Raw genomic sequence first — 9,620 nt, forward strand, 5'->3', positions numbered from 1 at the left:
TCTGGGGCGAGGATGAAAATAAAAACAAAACGTATTAGGTTTGCTAGGAAAGGGTAATTGGTTCGCGAGAGAAGCGGTACTGGACTTGGCTCTCTTTGGGAAATGAATGTGAGCCTTCTAATAAAGTGGCAGTGGAGATTTAAAATGGAGAACGGACACCTATGGAGACGGGTTATTTAAGCTATACATCATCAACCAAGAGCGTGAATCTATGTCCTGGTTAAAGTCGGGCTTTCGGGAGTTTGGAATTCACTAAGCAAGGCTAACAAAGACCTTGAAAATCTGAACATCCAGATAGCAAATATAATAAAAGGGAAGTCGGGGAATGGTACCACCATACGGTTTTGGCTCAAAAATGGGTAGCGGATTGTCCTCTTAAAGACCAGTTCCGGAGTCTCTTTATATCGGAAGCTGACAAGAGTACTTATATTGCTTTGAGAGTTACTTCACTTGGGTGAATGGGTGAATGAAAGCGGTTGCCAATGACAAGCATGGAACTTAGGGAGCTGGAATTATTAAAAAATCTATTGCTGGATGTGAGTTTGAGCGCCAATCAAGAGAGTTGGGTTTGGGAGGCGGATGGGTCGGGGGTCTTCACAGTTAGGTAGTGTAGGAAGTGATATGTGCCGAAGTGTTTTCACGATCTCCAAGCACTTGTTCACAAACCCACGTTGGCTACAAGCTTTCCTATTTTTTAGTCTTCATCTATTTTTATGTGAAGTAGTGGATAGCGGTAAAAGTTAGTGGCAAGTTAGTTATCTTATTTTAGTCTTTAAATAGGTTAATTGTCTTATTGTTTAGATCATGAATGAAAAATATTAGAGAGTTATCTCAAGTCTTGTTTCTTCCTAATTTCTTTTGAGTTTGATTCACTCAACGGATTATCTATCAACCGATTGGTACATATCAATTGGTATCAGAGTGTGATCCACTCTTATGGACGCTCAAGAATGGAACGAGTCCTTGGCTCGAATTGAGTCGATGATTGCTGAGATCATTGATTTTCTCAAGAACCGAACTAAGTTGCCACCGGTTTCCGCCACACCACCACCCTCTTCCGCCTCAGCACCACCACCGAAACAAGTCCCTTCAATCGCCTCATCGACACCCAAATCTACACCTAACCCAACCCCTAAACAAACACCGTCTTCTACGTCGACTACTCTTTTGGCACCATCACATATCCCAAAACGAACCCCATTTACGGAATCGTCTCTACCAGCCTTTTCTCTCCTTTTCTCTCCTTTTCTCTGTGGAAACCTTCTCCATTGTTGGGCTTTTCTCCACTATTGGTTTCTTCTTTGGCAGTTGTTCAAACACCAATCCATTGTCATCCATTTTGTGCAGTTCAAGGGTATCATCACCGAGGTTCATACTTACAACTCGAGCTTCAAGAACGTGAATATGAACAAGCTAAATGTGAGTGGCGCCCACCGTGGAGACTTGAGAAGATTCGTAGGTATGTTGACGGAAGAATGGAGTGGCGCCCACCGTGGCATTTAGCCGAGTTCCTTCCGATTTCTCCTTGCGGACAAGGAGCGTTTAAGCGGCAGGGAATGATATGTGCCGAAGTGTTTTCATGATCTCCAAGCACTTGTTCACAAACCCACGTTGGCTACCAGCTTTCCTATTTTTTAGTCTTCATCTATTTTTATGTGAAGTAGTGGATAGCGGTAAAAGTTAGTGGCAAGTTAGTTATTTTATTTCAGTCTTTAAATAGGTTAATTGTCTTATTGTTTAGATCATGAATGAAAAATATTAGAGAGTTATCTCAAGTCTTGTTTCTTCCTAATTTCTTTTGAGTTTGATCCACTCAATGGATTATCTATCAACCGATTGGTACATATCAATCTGATGTGGTTCCAACCGATAATCGATTGGCCTAAGAAAATAGAAAGGAACTTAATAGAATTTTAGAGAGATACTTGAGACTAATTTTTTACATATATTATCCAATCATGAACTCCCCTTATAAAGGGTTACAAATAACATAAATAAACAAACACTACTATGAACGTGGGATCATGGGCATCCCCAATATCTCCCTTATCTCACACATGCAAAATAGGAAATATACTTAAATAAATAAAACACTAACTAACTACCAAAAGTCATGTATGAAGATCATGGCTCCATGTATACACGCAGCTCCCATAATCATGTGCACCCCATTTGACTTTGCCACAACAGTTGACCTCGACCCATAACAATCCACCCCGCTCGAACTCGCCTTGTCCTCAAGGCGACTAATTAGGCCATGGCGGGCGCCACTCGGTTATCACGGTGACATCTGATCGGTTGTTAACAAGACGCCATGGTCGCGTCTCTCGATTGTTTCATCTAGCGCTATCTTCACGTCCTTTACAAACATCGATTTCATAACTTGCTTCAACAAGTTCGGAGCCACGGATAGTGCGTCATTTGGCTCCGGTAAGGGTGAGGGTATGAGTTTTGACATGGCTACAATGGGGAAAGGTGTGGTTTTTTAGGTGGGTTTCGATACGGGTTTAGAGAATGGCGTGTGCTGTTGGACTATTTTAGGTGTAGGCGGAGTACATAGTGGCACGGTGGCGGAAGCGGCAATAAGTGTTGGTATGGTCATTGTTTTTGGTATCGAAAAGTTGGTTGAAGGGGCTTGTTTTGGTGGTGGTGGTGGTGGTAAGGTGTGTAGTAGAGTTGTAGGGGCTGGCTGTGATGGGTTGATGGAAGTTGTTGGTGGTGGTGAGGCGGCAACGGGTGACGGGACTGGCGGTGTTGTGTTAGAAACACGTGGTGGAAATGTAGGAGATTGGGCTTCCCACACAGTTCGGAATGATCGAAATTCGTTGAAGACAATTTGCAACTGAGATTCGAGTCTCACAAGGGATTCATTCATCCATTGATAGAACTTGATTTCGGATAGAGTTTGAGCAGCCATTGGTCCAGGGGATCACGACAGCTCTGATACCACTGATGTGGTTCCAACCGAAAATCGATTGGCCGAAGAAAATAGAAAGGAACTTGATAGAATTTTAGAGAGATACTTGAGACTAATTTTCTGCATATATTATCCAATCATAAACTCCCCTTATAAAGGGTTACAAATAACAGAAATAAACAAACACTACTACGAACCTGGGATCATGGGCATCCCCAATATCTCCCTTATTTCACACATGCAAAATAGGAAATATACTTAAATAAATAAAACACTAACTAACTACCAAAAATCATGTATGAAGATCATGGCTCCATGTATACGTGCAGCTCCCATAATCATGTGCACCCCATTTGACTTTGCCACTACAGTTGACCTCGACCCATAATAGGAAGCTATTGACAAGTGCGGTTGTGCCTTTCTACCCATATCAATGGATTAAATGGGTATCAAAATAATTAACGTGTTCGGGTGGTGGGCAGAGCAAGACCAGTTGCCGACTCTAGCAGGTTTAAATACAAGAAAGATTTACCGAGGTGATACCACTTGTTTGTGTGGGGTTAACAAAGAAACATCGGGTCATTTGTTCACCTCTTGTTACAGGGGCGGACATACCCCATGTCAAGGGGTAGCCCGGGTTGCCCCTTGGCTCGGCCGCGATAGTGTAATTTTTTTTTTTTTTGCGTTTTTCGGATTTTGTTGCCCCTTGATAAATATTATGTTACCCCTTTTGAAAGCCCAAAAAAATGTATACCACATAACTAATTACCCAAGACTTGTAAGCCCAATTAATATAGCCCAAGTCCCAACCCAATACCCATTGTTTTAACAAAGAAAAAGAAAACGGTCCAATGAACTTGAGTTGTGATTCTTGATTGTCGGCCATTATCAAAAGTTAAAACATTTGTCCATTAAATGGCCCATGTGACATTATCAGTCTATTTGTCCATTAAATGGCCCATGTCCATTAAAACGGTCCAATGAACTTGAGTATACCATTTATTTTGTCGGCCACAGTATTTCCAATACAAAACAAAGCACAGACAAGCAGAAGCAGAAGCAGCGCCGACCTCCCCTCCCTCCGCCCTTTGCCACCGCTGCTGGGTCTATTGTCATCATCGTCTGCCATCGTCTGCCACTCCAGTCTGCAGTCCATCTCAAGTAAGTGTTTTTCCAAATTCCAATTGGGTATTGTAGTTAGTGCTTTATTCCTCATGAAAATTGAATAATTTATGTTTGTTTAATTGCAAATTACAAATGTTTCATTTAGTTTTTTAGTTATAGTTATGTGCAATTGTTATAGCCTTTTAGGGTTTATGTGAAATTGATTTAGGGCTTATTGTTTAATTTTATTTGTCTTATAAAATTAGGGAATTTGGAAGTTGAAAGATGAAAAAACAAACTCTCATTAGTAGTCTTTTTAAACGAAAATTCCAAGAAAATGATGATTTGGGTGCAACTCCTACTTCAAATATTATTGAGGATAAGCAAGAAAATGAAGATATTGGTCCAAGTTCAAATAATGATATTGATAACCAAGAAAATGAAGAAATTGGTCCAAGTTCAAAGAATGATATTGATATGCATGAAAATGAAGATATTGGACCAACTCCAAGTCCAATTATTACTTCGGCTTCAAGTCGTTCAACACGAAACTAAATCGATTTGAATGATCTCCAATAGACCTCCTATTACTAGTTATCATCCAAATCAAATAGACGACATAAGAAGAGCGTATCTTGTTAAAAAGGCTTTTCAACCACCACGAGGTCATGACTTCAAATGGACAAACTATTCTAAGGGCCGGAGACGTTTTTATGTTAAATGGTTTGATAAATATCATTGGTTGGAGTATAGCACTAAACAAGAAAAAGCATATTGTTTATATTGTTACTTGTTTAATGAAAGTGTTGGTAATAAAGGTGGAAGAGAGACTTTTGTAAGTTGAGGCTTTTGTAATTGGAGTAAACCGGGTGTCTTAAAAGAACATGTTGGGTTAGTTAATAGTATACATAATAAGGCGGTGCAAAAATGTGAAAATCTCTTGAACCAAAAGCTATCCTATGATGCGAATGAAAAAAGGCGTAACAAGGAAAGAAGGATTGGAAATCGGTATCGATTAATGGGGTCTGTTCGTAGTGCTGGATTTTGTTTAGAAAATAGTTTACCGTTTCGTGGTCATGACGAATCTGAAAACTCTCTTTATAAAGGTATATTTCTTTCGGTTTTAAAGTTGATTAGTGTGAACAACCCGGATATTAGTAAGTACACTTTAGGGAAGGCGAAGAAGAATAATAAGTTGACAGCTCCATCGATTCAAAAAGAGATTGTCGATTGCTATGCGAAAGAAGTAACCAAAATGATTTGTGAAGAAATTAAAGACGATGTCTTTGGGTTGTTAGTAGATGAGTCTAGCGACGTGTCTTTAAAGGAACAAATGGCCGTAGTTGTGAGATATGTCGATAAGGTCGGAGTTGTTAAAGAGAGTTTAATTGGAGTTACTCGTGTGAGAAATACATATTCTTTAACTCTTAAGAAGCCATCGTGTCTTTATTAGCCGATAACCATTTAAGCATAGATCAAGTAAGTTATATGTTTCATAATTTCATTACATAAACTATAATAAAGATTATATGTCGCATCATTGTATTTTATTGTTTGTTTTTGTTTAAACAGGTCAGGGGTCAAGGTTATGATGGTGCAAGCAACATGCGGGGAGAGTTTAATGGATTAAAAGCTTTAATTCTGAAAGACAATCCATCGGCACATTACATACATTGCTTTGCTCATCAACTTCAGTTAGTGATTGTGGCTGTAGCAAAAAAGCATGATGGTGTTAAAGAATTTTATGAAACTCTTGGCATGGTTGTTAATACGGTTGGTGCCTCTTGCAAAAGAAAAGATATGATGTTGGAGGCAAAAAAAGAGAGAGTGGAAAACGAAATTCTAGCGGGTGAAATTAACACAGGAAAAGGATTAAACCAAGAGGTTTCTCTTGCCCGACCCGGAGACACACGATGGGGTTCTCATCATAGAACCATCATAAGTTTGTTGAAATTATTTCCGGAAGTTGTTGAGGTACTTACTTTTATTAAACAAGATGGAGAGACCTTTCAACAACGATCCAATGCGTCAGGTATTCTATCATATTTTGAGAGTTGAATTTGTGTTTTACATACATTTGTTGAACGATATCTTAGGCCTCACAAATGCTCTATCAAAACATCTACAAAAAAAGAGTCAAGACTTGTTAGAACCATCTCATTTGATAAGCGGGACAAAACGAGCTTTGAATCATTTAAGACAAAATGGGTTTGAAAAGATGTTAGCAAACGTAACATCTTTTTGTGAAAAAAACAACATTAAGATGTTAGATATGGCGGAAAGTTATGGTAATAAAAGAAACCGAAAGTATGTCATTACTAACGGACATCATTTTGAAGTTGAGGTTTTTAATACGGTTTTGGATATGCAACTTCAAGAACTTGGAAGCCGATTTAGTGAGGTCTCAACTAGTTTGATAGATAATATGTCGGGTTTAAATCCTTGTAATTCGTTTGCTAAATTTGACATATCAAAGATAGTGAAGTTTTCTGAAATGTATGGGAATGACTTTAATAAAGAAGAAAGAGGGGTTCTTACGGGTGATCTTTCGACATTTTATCACACTTTAAAGGAAGATGATAAATTTGCAAATTTAAATTTAACTGGATTGAGTGACCTTGCTCGTGTAATGGTGGAAAACCGAAAAAATGAAACTTTTCCTTTGGTTTATCGAACATTGAAGCTAGCACTGGTTTTACCGGTTGCAACCGCAACCGTTGAAAGATGTTTTTCTAAAATGAAGCTTATCAAGACGGATTTACGCAATCGGATGGGTGATGAGTATTTGAACAACGCTCTAATTTGTGCGATCGAAAAAAAAAGTTTTTGTAAAGTAAAAGAAGAGGATGTCATGGCCCGGTTTCAAGCTTTCAAAAACCGAAGAGGAGAACTCATTTAGGTACGTGTTTAAATTTATTTATTACCGCACTATTATCGTTGTTTCGTTTACATTGTATGAAGTACGTTAAAAAAAATTTTTTGAAAGGTTGGCCCTTAAGTAATTTTCTAGATCCGCCACTGTCTTGTTATATGGATTTTTGCGTTCTCTGTAAAAGATTTGTTATCGATCCACAAAAATATTGGTAACAACAAACAAAAGGCGGTTCAGGTCATTATACTTTTGACTTGTTGGGTTATTTGGAAGAGGCGTAACGATCTTATTTTTTGCAGGAAGGAGGTAGCATTTGGATCGCATGTTGGGAGAAATTCAAACCACGTCATAAAAAACATGCGCCATGAGTTTTGCATAAGTCATAAAAAAGTAAAGGAGTTTTGCATAATATTCTTTTATGAATGGCAAGAGTTTTGCAGGCTAGGCCCACTGAGAGCAGCCCAAGTTTCTTGGCACGACGTTCGTTTTCTGGCAGAGAATATTAATACAACTCATCGTTTTTCTTCCTAAACCCTAGAAATTCAAAATCAAAATCAAGATGTCAGACCACATTCCATTCGAAATACAAATGGACATCATGAAAAAGTTTTCTGTGAAATCGTTGCTTCAGTTGCGATCTGTCTCCAAAGCATGGAAGTCTCTCATCGACAGTTCTGATTTTGTAAAGCTGTATAGCAACCTACAGCAACATCTACTTCTAAGGTATGACCATCAGTACAAATTAGATGAGCCAGAATATGTTTCAATTGTTGATGATCATACTTTTCCGGAACAGAAAGTTTCTCTAGCTATTCCCAAACAAGTTAACTTGCTTGAAGATTCCCGCACAATCGCCAGCTCTCATGGCTTGTTGTGTTTGTCCGGTTTTTATGGTGGTCGTTGGATGGTAGTTCTCTGGAATGTATCAATTAGAAAAGCTGTAGCTGTTGATGTGCCTAATGTGGCAGGTGGGAAATATAAAACACTTCTAGGTTTTGGGGTTTGTGGTGAGACTTGTGATCCTAAGATTGTCAAGATTGCATATATTGATCATTGTTACCAGATGGAGAGTATACCTGAAAGCATCCCTTGGCAAGTTGAGGTTTTTACCTTAAGCACGAGGGCTTGGAGGCAACCACATAGTAGCAATTTTCCTCGTAAATCAATTAGATTTGGCAGGAAACAGGTAGTTTTAGATGGGTTTCTTTATTGGATTGCTACTGAGTGGATTGCTACAGATGGTGGATTTAGGGGCATAAATCTGATTATTTCATTTGAAACAACATTTGAACAATTTAGAGAAATAAACCTCCCAAATGCTTTAGCACACTACCAACCTTATCGTGAGTTGTTCATATCTAAACTAAGGGAGTCTCTTGTCGTGCTTCAACGCAATGAATATCACAGTAATAGTTTCTTTGTATGGATGATGGAGGATGGCATTCCAAAATCGTTTACAAAGATATTCACTATTTGCACACCAGGTGAAACACTTATATCAGTACCGGGATTTAGGAAGAGTGGTGAACCAATAATTGAAATTTCAACCTATCTTTGGCACCCCTATGAAGACAATTCATGGCTTGTTGTTTATGAACCATACTCAAAAGACATCAGTGATATTGGGATTAGTGAATGGATGTGTTCATTTTCTTTGTATTCTTACATGGAAACACTACTTCTGCTTGATCAACCAGATCTTACAACTTATGACATTTGAAAGTGGAGAGCAAGAACTGAAGTTTTAGTTATTCTAGGTTTATATTTTAAATTCTGATTAAACTCTAGCTCTTTTGCTTGTAACGTGAAAGGCATGTTGTCTCGCTTGTGGTTGATCACACGTACCCCCAGCAAATGTTTGATTGATGAACTGATTATGCTATATATGATATAGCGGCTGAAGAATTTGGCATTGTGGGTCTTTTATATCTTAAAAAGCTTTGAGTCTCATATGGTGTTTTAAGCACATGTAAAACTCAACTTGATGGATGGTGTTAGAATTTGAGTATTCTGAATGTCATGTCTGTATAATTATAATATGCAACTAAACCATCTTTAAGATGTACTCTGGTGGGTTTCTATTCATAGGGCTTACAAAGAAGTCCATGATGTCTTTTGAGGTAAACAAGTACCATTATCATGTTGACTTCCAAATGCCGTAGCCCCTCAGCTGATACAATTCTTTCTAGCCTGCATGAGCTTACAATTTGGCATTGATAAAACACACACACACACACGAATCAGATGCGTCAATAAGTCTATGGTTTTTTTTATCTATAATGTTATTCCACATATGGCTTGGATGAAAGATGTTCAACTGCTAATTCCAGAATGTCTACGTGATGTGGTGCCATATGTCGTATTTCTGTTTTGATACAATACTGCAGTTAAACTAATAAACTATAAACGTAAACTATTATTATTCACTACAGACAACATAGTATAAAGAATTAGACTTGAAAAAAAAAATCCATTTTTAAACTAAGTGGATTGTAGATTAAATCACGGTTGGTCTACTTGAATTTCTATCTTATTAGTTATTGAAAGAGAGACTTTCATGTCTCCCCTCTAAACCTCCTTTAAAGTGATTATTTGTACCAGCTTTGTAAGTAAGAACAGAGAAGAAGAATATATTATGGCAAACACTCACATTTTTATTATCAAGGAAACTCTCTCAAAACCTTGAAAATTACAATCCCTACCAATTAGATTGGTATATATAGGTAA

The 9,620-nt window shown here is 38.1% G+C and overlaps 2 protein-coding genes across 4 annotated transcripts; both read left to right on the plus strand.

Annotated features, from left to right (window-relative positions):
• The first annotated feature begins 3,929 nt into the window (after positions 1–3,929).
• Positions 3,930–8,901, plus strand: LOC110865889 (putative F-box protein At3g23960). 3 transcript variants are annotated; one of them, XR_004859772.1, is made up of 5 exons: positions 3,930–4,078; positions 4,288–5,500; positions 5,594–6,920; positions 7,193–7,616; positions 7,690–8,901. XR_004859772.1 is itself a non-coding variant. In XM_022115223.2 (4 exons), exon 4 carries the CDS (start codon positions 7,453–7,455, stop codon positions 8,611–8,613), a length of 1,161 nt encoding a protein of 386 aa, XP_021970915.1. In that variant the 5' UTR covers positions 3,930–4,078; positions 4,288–5,500; positions 5,594–6,920; positions 7,193–7,452; the 3' UTR covers positions 8,614–8,901. The 3 variants fall into 3 exon arrangements, 2 of the variants coding, with proteins under 2 accessions (XP_021970915.1, XP_021970916.1); XM_022115223.2 differs by having other exon boundaries at positions 7,193–8,901; XM_022115224.2 differs by lacking the exon at positions 4,288–5,500 and having other exon boundaries at positions 7,193–8,901.
• Positions 5,040–5,897, plus strand: LOC110945037 (zinc finger MYM-type protein 1-like). The gene is made up of 3 exons (XM_035974265.1): positions 5,040–5,423; positions 5,594–5,794; positions 5,886–5,897. The coding sequence occupies exons 1-3, from the start codon at positions 5,040–5,042 to the stop codon at positions 5,895–5,897; spliced, it is 597 nt and encodes a 198-aa protein (XP_035830158.1).
• Positions 8,902–9,620: the final 719 nt, after the last annotated feature.

Source organism: Helianthus annuus, chromosome 6 (genome assembly GCF_002127325.2).
Source record: "Helianthus annuus cultivar XRQ/B chromosome 6, HanXRQr2.0-SUNRISE, whole genome shotgun sequence".
NCBI classification, from domain to species: domain Eukaryota; kingdom Viridiplantae; phylum Streptophyta; class Magnoliopsida; order Asterales; family Asteraceae; genus Helianthus; species Helianthus annuus.

Coding starts and splice junctions, on each gene's coding strand:
- LOC110945037 (XM_035974265.1), top strand. CDS start 5,040: ATGGGGTCTGTTCGTAGTGCTGGATTTTGTTTAGAAAATAGTTTACCG. Junction 5,424..5,593: donor GTTTAATTGGAGTTACTCGT/GTGAGAAATACA, acceptor TTGTTTAAACAG/GTCAGGGGTCAAGGTTATGA.
- LOC110865889 (XM_022115223.2), top strand. CDS start 7,453: ATGTCAGACCACATTCCATTCGAAATACAAATGGACATCATGAAAAAG.